The 12,001-nt window shown below is 49.6% G+C and overlaps 1 protein-coding gene across 1 annotated transcript in view; it reads right to left on the bottom strand.

Moving 5' to 3' along the window:
• Positions 1–1,343: 1,343 nt before the first annotated feature.
• SRRM4 (serine/arginine repetitive matrix 4) overlaps positions 1,344–12,001 on the bottom strand; it is a 144,538-nt gene continuing 133,880 nt past the window's right edge. Inside the window, exons 9-13 of the mRNA XM_006908600.1 lie at positions 10,800–11,104; positions 6,764–6,967; positions 4,098–4,208; positions 3,342–3,482; positions 1,344–1,623 (exon numbers count right to left, since the gene is read on the bottom strand). Coding sequence (XP_006908662.1) covers positions 1,344–1,623; positions 3,342–3,482; positions 4,098–4,208; positions 6,764–6,967; positions 10,800–11,104 — 1,041 coding nt within the window. The remainder of the gene's footprint in view (positions 1,624–3,341; positions 3,483–4,097; positions 4,209–6,763; positions 6,968–10,799; positions 11,105–12,001) is intronic.

Genomic DNA, 12,001 nt, shown 5'->3' with positions numbered 1-12,001 from the left:
TGCTCAGCGCCTTCTGCGGATGAAACAGCTGCTGGTACTTGTGTGTTAGAGATCCGCTTACCCTCCCTGGCCAGCCCCCGGCAGGGGGAGGGTGGGGGGAAGGCAGAAACGAAGGTGGGGCTTCCCCGAGCTGACAAGAAACCTCAGGAGCCTGTGGGAGCCCAAGCCACCTTGGCGTCTCAGACCCTCAGACTCTCCGGATTTGGGTCGTTCCCCGCCCCCCACTAAACCTGAGCTGCTGTGCCCCATCCTGGCAAAATTCCTGAGAGGCAAAAGGGGCGGCTTAGGCTGAGGGTGGGTGGGTGCTCGGCTGCACTGGACAGGGGCCAGGGTGTGGCAGCCTGAGCAGTGGGGAGGGGGCAGGCGGGCGCCAACAGCAGGGTAAGGCCAGACGGGCTGGCGCTGGGGACTGGCAGCTGGCCATGGCACTGGGGAATGCTCAGCAGATGGTCCCGTGGAATGAAGTTGATGCCAGCTAGTGGGGCTGAGGCAAATCTGGGAAGTAGGGCTGTAGACCAAGGTGTCCTAACTGTCCACTGTGTCCTTTCTCAGTGAGGTTGCAGGGTCCCCATAAAGAGCCAAGAGGCATTTTGTGTAAGCCACGTGTCGCCTCTCTGTTGCTAGAACCGGCTGACCGGATCATGCCGACATGCTGGGAGCAGTGCGCCGACCTCTGCCTTTTTTGTTTCTACCTTCACGATCAGAGGACCCTACTACCGAGCGAAACGTCCATGTCCCCTACTCACATATGCCCCCTCTCCTAGGACTCAAGAGCCTTCTAGCCTTTGTTCTGCCCTGTTTGGGGAGGTGAAAGGCCTGACCCTCTCTCCTGGAGCTGAACTGCCCTTGGTCTCCTTTCCTCCCCTGCACCCCATGTCGGGGGTCCATATATGTGCAGCCATGAGATTGCATGACGGGAGAATGAGGGCAGGTGCGATGAATCACCACTGGCCTCCCACATGCATCCTGTGAGCAGCGGGTTAGCAGAACCGCCTCTACAGTACCTTCCTGGCCAGGCCTGAACTTATGCGTCATGGACCCCTTGCTTCTGACAAAAGCTTGAGGGTTTTTTTTTTTTTGTGCCAACAGAGGGTGGCTCTCCCCGTATGCCCAGGCCTGAAGTGAGCCCCAAGGTGGTGCTGGTGGAGGCTCCTAGCAGCTTGACATAGAGGCTGAAGCTCCCCTCCCCTCTTTTCCTCCTCCCCAGGAGAGCAGGAAGGACAGGGTCCAGGAGCCCTCAATGGCTGTCACCAAGGAGAAGGCAGGGTGGGCAGGAAGTGGGGGAGACTGGCAGAGTGAAAGGGGCTCCCCTGCAGGCTGCTGGCTCAAGGGCGGACCCTCACTTAGCGCCGCGTGCTGGAGTAGCTGTCTGCCGAGCTGTAGCTTCGACTCCGACTCCGGCTGCGGGAGCCCAGGCTGGGGCTGCGGGAGCTGGAGCTGCTGCTAGTGCGGGTCCTGCTCCGGCTCCGGCTCCGGCTGCGGCTGCGGCTGCGACTCCGACTGCGGGAGTAGCTGCGGCTGGCCGAGCGGCTGCTGCTGCTGCTGTACCAGGAGGAGGTGCTGCTGAGGCCGCTGGAGGAAGAGGGGCTGGGCCGGTAGTAGGGGATGGGGCGTTTCCGGGCGCTGCAGAGACCAGAGGGAGCGCGTATGAAGGCCAGACTCCTCCCAGCCGCACCCCAGGGAGCGCCAGCCTTGTCCCAGGGGAAAGCAGAGTCCTTCCATTCCCCTGTCCCTTAGGAAAAAATTCTTCCCTTGCAGTACTGAGAACATCAAGAAGGTCACAACCTAGCGCTGACAAGTCTCGAAAAGTGATCATTTCACTTTTTAACACAGCAAACCTCCAGCTGGCAACAGAATCTACATCTAAACTTTAACGAACTTTTGTTTTGTTATTTTTACTTTTACTAGAACCTTCTATTTATGGTGAGGGAGGCCGATTTTCCATTGACTGTAGTGTATCGAATTCCCTTTTGAAATAAATGTATGGACCTCTAAAAAAGGGCAAATCTATTTAAAGAAAATTAAGTAAACACTAGTACACTTAATAAGCAGACAAAAGTGACTGAAGTTTGGGAAACACTGAAGGGATTCACCAAAATGGACTATTTAGGGTCGACCAAGGAAACCAGAAAGCCTTTTGGAAATGCCGCTCTCTTTATGTCAGCCTTCCCGTGAGGGGACCCTAAAAGGACATCCAAGGCAGTGAGTGTAGGAGTTCCGTCCTGTGTGCCAGGGAGAAGCCGACACCATTACCCCATCTTATTGTTTGGGGCACAAGTTCTTTTTCCTCCTCCAGGCCATCTCCAGGGAGGAGGCACTGGGCAGCCAGGACACCACCTCCCGCCTCTTCCCTGTCGTTCTCAGGGCCGAGTGGCTGACCCATGGAGGGTCAGGAAGAAAAGCCCTACAGATTGTCAAAGCCAGTTTAGGGCAGCACTCAGCCATCCTCTCAGCTTTCAAGGCCTGAGAAATTTGTGTCCACTCAGACCTCAGGTTTCTCTTCTAGGGCTTTTCTCTTCTAAGACCTTACCTATTACAGGAACCCTTGTCCACCTAGGCTGACCATTCAGTCCATAAGATGACACACTGTGGGTTCTAGTGATCTGCGTTTAAGTTTACAAAGCACATTCACACCTCTTTGTCTCCTTTCATTTCAGCCTCATGATACTCCTAGGAGTTATTTCCTCCAATATTTCATGGATGAGAACTGAGGTTCTGGGAGGTGAAGAGACTTTCCCATGCCACCTCGAAAGTGGCACAGCCAGGATTCCAATGCAAATCCAGCGCTCTCCCCCTCACCCACCTCCAAGTCCCTCTGGCACTTAAACAGTCCTGTTTGCCCTCTGCCCACTTGGTTCAGGGTTTAATTGCAGATGGGTCTGTCTAAGCCTGGAATATGAGCATATGGGGCTGAGCACATGCAGCCCGACTCCACCTCCGGACCTCAGTCTCTTCCCAAGCCCCGCCTCCCGGGCCCAAGTTCCCAGTCTAAACTCTGGCCACACCCTTAGACCGCACTCATTTCCTCAGACTGGCCCAGCTCATTTCCCCAGCCGTCCCACTTAGCCCCGCCCCACCCATCCGAGGCCCCGCCTCCATGTCCCGCCCTTGCAGGCCCCGCAGGGTGGTCTGGGTTGAGGCCTTGCCCCGAGGTTTCCAACCGAAAATTTCAGTGGTTGGGAATGGGTGTGGGAGGGGACGAGGGGGGGGTCCCCGAGCTCCCACAATCCTGAAATCCAACCCCGGGAGACATGGAGAGAGCCTGAGGCCTGAACGGGTGGGAAGGGAGTAGGAATGAGGGCGAAGGTGAACGCGCCGAATCTGAATCCTCCGGGCCTCACCTGGTTATCCTCCGCGCCTCCAGGTGGCTTGGCGAGTCTCTCCGGCGCTTCCGCATGGGCGAGTAGGACCGTCGTCTCCGACGCGCTCGTTCCCGCTCCCGCTGCTGAGAGTCCTTCTCACTGTACTTGGGGTCCCGCTCCCTGATGGGGTGCAGGGGTTACTGGGCAGCTGGGGCTAGCCTGGCTTTACTGTGCGAGCGTGTGGGAGGGCAGCACTCACGTGCTCGCCTTCCGCACCCTCCTCCACCCCACTGGGGCAGGAGACAGGGTCAGCACCGGCCCCGGGAAGGCAGGAGGGAAGGTGCCAGGCTGTGGGGAGACTGCGTGGTTGAGTACTGTTGGGGGCGGGGCCAGGCGTATGCAGCGGTGTCAGCCTTTGAGGGTGGGCATTACAGGAGTGCGGCGCTGCAGGGGTGAGGTTGTGAACGTGACCCGGGACCTGAATTGGCTGCTGTGAATGTAGGAGGAGAGGGAGTATGGGGTGTGTGAAGGGTGGGGATGTGAATTTTGGGGTGTGGCCACAGAGGTGTGTGGCGTGTAGGTACCTTAGGACGCAGGGATATATTTGAGGCCACGTTGCCACTCCAGCTAAGACAAAGGGAACTACAAGAATGTTCAGTTATCCTTTTCCTACCCCGGCAGGGCTTGAGCTAAGAGGAGTAGGGGCGGGGCTTGGGGGCGCTCCGCAGAGATGAGCCTGGGAGGCGGGGCCTAGTCCGAGGGGGCGGAGCCAGTACCGAGGGGCGGGACCGGTACCTGCCCGGGCTGTAGCGGGAGTAGCTGGGACTGCGGCGGGATCGAGAACTTCTGCTGGGCGGGCTCCTCTTGCCAGACTTGGAGGAATAGCTGAGAGAGCGCGAGTAGGACCTGGAGGAGAGGAGACAGCCCCTGAGGAGCCTGCCGAGCGCCACCAGGGTTGTCCCAGGTGTCTAGCGTTTTATTCAGCTTCTTCTTTGTCGGGGAGGAACCGGGCCCTTACTGGACAATGAAATATCCTCTCTTTCAGTTGGTTAATAATAATAATATTGACAATTTCCTCTTCACTGAATTCTTCCTATCTTGGTCACTTATTAGCTGTGTGACCTTGGGCGAGTGATTTCACTTCTCTGGGCCTCTGTAAAATGGGGGTAATAATAGTACTTACACTATAGAATTGTAAATTAAATGAGCAAATTACGGTAAATCACTTAGCATATTGGCACAGAGACAGCTCACAGGAAGTGTTAGCTATGATGTATCTGTATTATCTTATTATGTATTTTACCCTATGCCAGACATTGAGCTAATGCTTTTTGTGCATTATCTCATTTAGTCCTCAGCCCTGCCTAGGGTTGGGTATTATTATCAATCCCGTTGTACAGATGGGGAAATGGGCACCAAGAAGTGATGTAATTCGCTCAAGGTCATTCACCTGGTAAGGGATTTGAACTCTTATCAGGTCTATTTGGCTACAAAGTGCTCTTGACCTCTGCTAGACTATATTGTCGTACATCCAAATTACTAACCTCTACGCTACTTCCAGTCTTCTTCCCACTCTGCTAATGCCTCCCACTTCTAGAGAGCTGCCTTTGTTTCCCTGCCAGCTTCCCTGGAACATCTGCCCTTCTTACTCATCTCCCTCAGGTTAAGCTTTCAAATAATAGTCATCTCATGTATGCCGATTATGATCTACTAGTGGCGACTGCCAGAGCTGACAGAGGATTATACGGCCGTGTTTGCGTTCAGTGGACCAGAATGCTGTGATGGATTAGCAGTGTCTGCTGTGGGCCCAGGAATGGGTCGTGGGGATCCTCTCTCGTGCTCTGCCCGCCAGCTTTCTTTCACGGAAACACTAGTTTCCCATCTATTCTTTTTGATTTGAAATTGCCTTGTCATCACCTAGATGTTCTTTAGTCCCTTCTTGCTTCCCTAGGCAGTCTTAATAACAGTGCCCCTTAAACCCTGCTCTGGGATTCTGTTCTGACATGCTGTCCAGGGATGTCAGGAGCGTGGGTGAGGACTAGCTCCTTCAGTTGCAGTGCCCTGGGACAGTGTCTGGCTATGGCCCCTGGAAAATTTGCTCTTGCCAATGTGCTCTTTGGCTATGCATTGAGAGACATCGTAAGGAAGAGTCAAGATGAAACATGCTTTGGGGCACTCTGAAAGGTTGTCAGGCATTTCTGTCTACTACACCACATAGTGTTCTTTTTCTGTGGAGCCATATGAATAATTTTTCATAGACTTACAAATCAGAAATAACTGCTTTTCTGAGCAACTCGTTCAATTCTTATCTTTTTTCTTAATATCACAATTAATGGAGCAAATTCTCTTTTTACTTTGTCTGCCAGGGAGCTCAGAGTTACATTTGCATGCAACCTACCTCCATAGCAACTATGCAGAATGGACATGCCTTTGGGATTTAACCTTTCTCATGACTTAATTTTATTTCTCTCCTTAATTTTCCTTTCTGTTCTGATTCTTCTTTTATGTCATTCTGTCATGTCGAATATTTCTATTGACTGTCTTGTTTTTTCTGAATGAACTGGTCTTAAAGCAACCAGCTAAGTAAGCAACTGTTTTTTGATTCTATGTTTGCAAAAGAGGAACAGTAGGGGTGCCGTGAGGAATTCCTGTTTGTAGAGGGAAGCTGGACTCCATGAAGCCATGAGTTGATTAGATTGGATGGAATCTTCCAATTCCCAAGATCTCGTGTCTGTGCGTTCTGCTACGTTCTTATTCCACATGAGAAAATCAAGAAATTACCCATTACTATTGTAACTGAGTGTTAGAATGTAAAAATAGGCACAATTCTTTTTCTTGTGTCCACACCCCATGAAATGTGACTTTGCAGCTCCTCCCACGAAGAGGAGTACCCCTTACATCTGGATTGGTCTTCGTAACTTGCCATGGTCAATAGAATGGCAGAAAGGAAGTCACATCCATTCCAAGCCTTGTCCTTAAGAGGCCTTATATACTACTGCTTTCTTTTGGAACCCTGCCATCACCATGTGAAGATGCCCAGACAAGCCTGCTGGAGGGTGAGAGACCCCATGGAGCAGAAATGAGTCAGCTGGGGTCATCCAAACCAGCCAGCCCCCCAGCCAACCCACCAGCTGATGGGAGACACATGCATGAGACACATACCAATCGCAACGATAATGAATAACTAATATTCATTATGTTCCAAGTACTGCTCTAAGTGCCTTATAGTTCTCAGAACAATCCTTCGGGGTAGGTATTGTTGTTTTCATTTTGCAGATGAAACTGAGGCCCAGAGAGATTAACTGAGGGCCAAGGCCATCAGCTAGTAACAGGCGAATAGGCATTCGAACTCAAGTCTGTGTGACCCCTCCCCGCCCATGGTCAACGGACATCTCTGTTTTTACCTTAACAGCTCCCAAAGGAGGAAAGTGCTGCAGAGCCAAGGTCAAAACTGCACTCACCTCTTCCCAGAGGAGGTGGATCGGCTCCGGGTATACCTGGGGGAGGCCCTGGGGTTTGGGGATCTGGAGGAGTGGCTGGAGGAGCGGGTGCTGGCATAGGAGGAGCTGTGGGAGCACCCTCTCATGGGGGAGCTCCGGGCTGTGGATGGGACCAAACCGGACTTCTTCACCTCGGTGCATTCCAGACACGGCGACCGAAATCCCCTGCAGGAGGGGAGGGCATCTGTTAGCACTGGGCTGCCTGCTGGCCTGAGAGCGTCTCAGGCTGACAGTCACCTCCCTTCCCCCTTTCCACCTGTTCCCGTGCTACCTCTGGGAAGACCTCCCAGGCCACAGATGTTGGAGGGGTAGAGATGTCGGGCCGGGTGTGATGGTAAATCACATCAAATCACATGCTGGGAGATTTATTCCCTTCTGAGTCTTTTCCAGTCCTTCGATTACATTAGTAAGAAAGCCTGGGTTCGGTGCTCCTGGGGGTTTTACTACCTATGAAACCCCTTGCAGTCTCCGAAAAAGAGGAGGGCAGACCTCAGGCTCAGAGCCGTAGGCAGGCAACTATAACTCGAATTCAATACACTGTTTTAATCATATGTATTTTTACAGTTGTGTTCTATTTAGGACATGTGATACTAATTTTCTATTTAAGATAGTACTAGAAATTTCCTTATATAAAAAGTGAGTTTATTAAAGTAAATAAGGATAGTACATAGGTAGGGTAAAAATCAAGAAGGTGACACGTACTTGGATTAAGTTTGGGAAACTGCAAACGACAGTGTCCTGTCTTGTATTCCCACGCTGCCTAGACCCATGCTGGGCTCCTATTGGGTTCTCAGTCAGGACATGTTCATTTGGACTGGGCCAAGGGTCAAGTTCAAGTCATGTTAATATGGTTGAAAGGCTCCTTGTGGCTCGGCCTCTGCTCACACTTCAGGCTCCACTCTTGGCACTTCCTGTCTTGGCGCCAGTCATAGTAGATGACTTGCTCCTCCTGGAACAGCCCCGTTCCTTGTCTCCAGGCCTTAGGGTGCTCCAACTTCTCGAACCCTCTTTCCTCCCCTCTCCACCTGGCAGCTCCTACTCATGGTCCAGGCTTTAGTGTGACCACCCCTTTTCGGGGGAGCCTTCCTTGACACGCCCCTAGGTGTGGTTGGGTGACCTCCAATGTGTTATTACCACAGCCTCCATCTCTATAAGACCTCACTTGGTCTCATAATTGTCTCTTCCTCCTCCAGACACTGAGCTCCTTGGGGACAGGACTCATGTCTCCTCTGGATACTGTATCCCAGCGCCTAGGACAAAGTCCAATATATATGTCCTCGGTCATCCACAAATAGCTGTGGCATAAATATTTTGAGCCCCTTCGTGTCCTGGGCACTTCCCAAGCATCATCTCATTTAGTCTTCCCAACAACCTCATGAAACTGGCACTGTGATCATCCCCAGTTTACAGAGAAGACTCAGAGGGGTTAGTTATTTGCTCAACGTCACCCAGATTACCAAACCTGGATCTCTCCAGCTTCGAAGCCTATGACTCTGCCACCTCGCCAGCCCCCTACCTTCACTGACTACGTTCCTCTGATTAGAGCTGATGCCTCTTCCACTCAGCCCTCCGCTCAGAGCTGACATGACATAAGTAACCATGGATTTAAAGATCATTTATATTTCAAAGTGAAAGGCTGGGTCTGAATTATTTAGTGTGGCTGTCCACATAGATCAAATTAAGCAGGTAACTGCTAGATGCTGCTCAGGGTTTAGCTTCAGTTCTAGGGACAGATCTGGGTTTGAAACTGGGTGTTGGCCCTCGTTAACTGAGTTTCTTCACTACTCTGAGCCTCAGTTTCCCATCAGCTACAAAGGAGTTATAATAGTACCTATCCCTTAAAGGTTTTGTGAAGAGTAAAGGAAGATTATTCATGGAAAGCACTTGGCATAGTATGTAGCATATAATTAGGGCTCCAGAAATATTAGCTGCCATTATCGTTGTTGTTATTGCTATTTTCAGTTTTTTTCTTGCGTAATAGCAGTATAGCAGTAGACATATGCCCTCGCTCTCCCATCTGGGAATGACACTGCCTGTTCTCGGAGACACTGACCTTTGCTCTGACCCAGTTCTGGCTCCCAGCCAAGCTTGGATGTGAATGGAGGCAGGCGAACCAGGGGCCAGGTCTGTGTGTGGATGCCAGGCTGTTTGTCCAGGACCGAAGTAGCTATGTGTTGGAGACAAAGGGTGCTCTGTCCTTGAAGAAGCTGTGAACTGCTTCCACGCCAAGGCTTTGGCTATCTCTCTGAAACCTCAGCCACTGTGAACATCCCCAGAAGAAGGAAGACCCTCTGTCTGCATGGCCAAGTGCACCAGCAAATCTTTTCCTACCCTTCCCGCATCTCTACATCTACCCCATTAGTTACGCGCTCTTGAGAAGGACCACACCATTTTGTATATCCAGCACCAAACCGGTCTCTGGCATATAGAGAGCGCCTGGTAACCCGTTGAGGGTTAAGTAGCTGAATAACTGGTACAGTGTAAATGATCAGTGAATCCTAGTAGCTATTATTGTGACATTATCATAACTGGGTGCGTGGAAGCATTTTCTTTAAGAAAACTGCATCCAGCGAGTGTGTTAAGATGGTCAAAAACGTTGAGAAGTCTCAATGTTCTACGATAGCTTGATCTCTCTATAGCTAAAATTGTCCTGTGAGATGTCTGCACATATATATATATATATATATACACATAGCCTCCCACACGTGCAGCCTCCCCCACTATCAAGATCCCTCACCAGGTGGGCCATTTGTTACAACTAAGGAATCTACGCTGACATGTCATCATTACCCAGAGTTCATAGTTTACATTAAGGTTCACTCTGGGTCTTGTCCATTCTGTGGGTTTGAACAAATGTATAATATGTCCCCACCATTGTAATATTATACAGAATAGCTTCATTGCCCTGAAAACCCTCTATGCTCTGCCTGTTCATCCCTCCCTCCCGGCTAACCGCCCTCTAACTGCTGATCTTTTCACAGTCTCCACAGTTTTGCCTTTTCCAGAATGTCATATAGTTGGAATCCTACAGTATTTAGCCTTTTCAGATTGGCTTCTTTCACTTCGTAATATGCATTTAAGGTTTCTTCATGTCTTTTCATGGCTTGATAGTTAATTTTTTTTTAAAGCACTGAATAACATTCCATTGTCTGGATGATCCACAGTTTATTTGTCCATTCACCTGCTGAAGGACATCTTGGTTGCTTCCCAATTTTGGCAATTACGAATAAAATTGCTATGAAAATCTCCATGTGCAGGGTTTTCTATGCACATAAATTTTCAATGCATTTGGGTAAATACTGTGGTATATTTTTAAATGACAGTGACTTAAAAATGAATTTAATGTTAGACTTTCTCCTGAAATTATTGGTAAAGTTGACTTCTGTTTTTTTCTGGCCCAGCCTCTATCCCTCTTCCTGACATCACTACCCTGGCTTTTCCTTCAGAGAACCAGACCTCCCCTAATTTTAGTCTATATGGGAAGATTCTACTCATTAGCCCTTATGGAGGCATACGACAAATTCTAGCCAAGAACACAGCATCCCTTGGGCCAGAGCAATTGGTCCAGGGCTGGTAAATGATCCAGGCTTGGCCAAGCAGAGCCAGTGAGCATCATCCTCGAGATTTTGCTAAAATTTGGGGGAAAGAGGCAATTTCCTTTCATTTGCTAGCCAGTCTGATGGAGTGGATGGCATATTTGTCAATGCTTTGGGTCTGCTTGAGAATGAAGCCAGTAGAAGGGGGAAGCAGAGCTGAGGGATGAATGGGAAAGACAGATTCCCAATGACGTATTTTTGAGCCCCTGGATCCAGCTATACCCGAAGCTGAATATCCTTGGATTTTTTTAAAAGCTTATGCCAGTTCGAATTGAGTTTTCTCTCTCTTGCAAATAAAAGACTCCTGGGTTGGGGCCTGGCTGGTGGTGCAGGGTAAGGGTGCATGGCTGAGGTGGTGGAGCTAAGGCAGGACCCCCCTCCTCCCGCCCAGGTGCACTGACCTTGACTCTCTGCCCCTGCTGGTGGGGGAGAGATTCTCCAAAATGGTCCCCTTGTTCTGGGGGGAGGAGGTGGTGAAGGAGTTCCCTGAATCAGAGGTGTTGCCGCTGTTGAGGTCCCGGCTCTTGCTTAGGCCTCCACTGGGGCTCCCTTTCTCCTGCCCCCGTGACCTGGCTGAGCCGACTTGCGTGGAGGGTGGCGAAGAGGTGTCGTTGCCTGAGTCGTACTCCTGGGAGCGTCCTCGGGAGGTGGTGAGCGGGCTGGCTGTTTTGGTAAAGAGGTCAGCAGCAGACCCCGACCCAGTGATCTGAAAGTAAAAACACCCATTGGACACTGCTGAGCGCTGGGCCTGTGGGCTGCGTCTAAATAACCAAGAAATGTTTACCGTCATGATGCACTGTAACGAAAGGAAAGAGAGAGGAAAGGAGAGAAGAGACGCCAAAAAACAAAAGCACAAATTCCTGAAAGAATACCACAGAAAGGAGTTTTTTTTGTTTTTTTATTTTTACCCCCTGCTAGGATAACTGGAAGATTTAGGTATCATGCAGAGAAAAAGCATGCGATTCAGATTAAACCAAAGAAAAAGGAAATTATACAAAATTTAACTTCTAATGAATTAACTCAAACCAAAGAGACAACTTAATAGAAAGGGGTGGGAGTGGGGTGTAAGCCCCCTTAAGCTAAAACAATAATAAAAATAAAGGAAGGGGAAGGGGGAAACAGAAATGGGGCTATGGGCCTGAAAAAATATATATATATCTTGGAACTAAAAAAAAAAAAGAAAAGAAAAAATAACAACAACAACCAAAAAAAACAGAGATAAAGCCAAAATTTTAAATTTCAACCAAATGTTCTAGGAATTGGACTTTTTTTTTTTTTTTTAAATAAAAAGTTGTCTGAATAGAACCCTAAACAAATATCACATGGGGAAAAGGAATAAAATAAAGATGAGGGTTTTTTTAATATAAAGTCAAGGTCACAAAATGACATTTTAGTAGTTTTCAACTAAAGGGGAAAAGAAAGGGGGACAAAAAAAATGGAAGTCATAGTCTGACTGAAAACAAACAAACAAAAAAGCTCTCTACGGATATCTGTGTGCGTCCTTTTCCCCCTGGAGAAGGTAGCTAAGGCTCTCGAGTGGCTTCTAATAAATTCTCTCATGTCTTTGCGGATTATATCCACTTACCAAGCAAGAACTCCTCCT

Source organism: Pteropus alecto, unplaced genomic scaffold (assembly GCF_000325575.1).
Source record: "Pteropus alecto unplaced genomic scaffold, ASM32557v1 scaffold113, whole genome shotgun sequence".
In the NCBI taxonomy this organism is placed as follows: Eukaryota; Metazoa; Chordata; class Mammalia; order Chiroptera; family Pteropodidae; genus Pteropus; species Pteropus alecto.
Note: the sequence above shows the minus strand (reverse complement) of the source record. Positions and strands in the feature narration are given on the sequence as shown.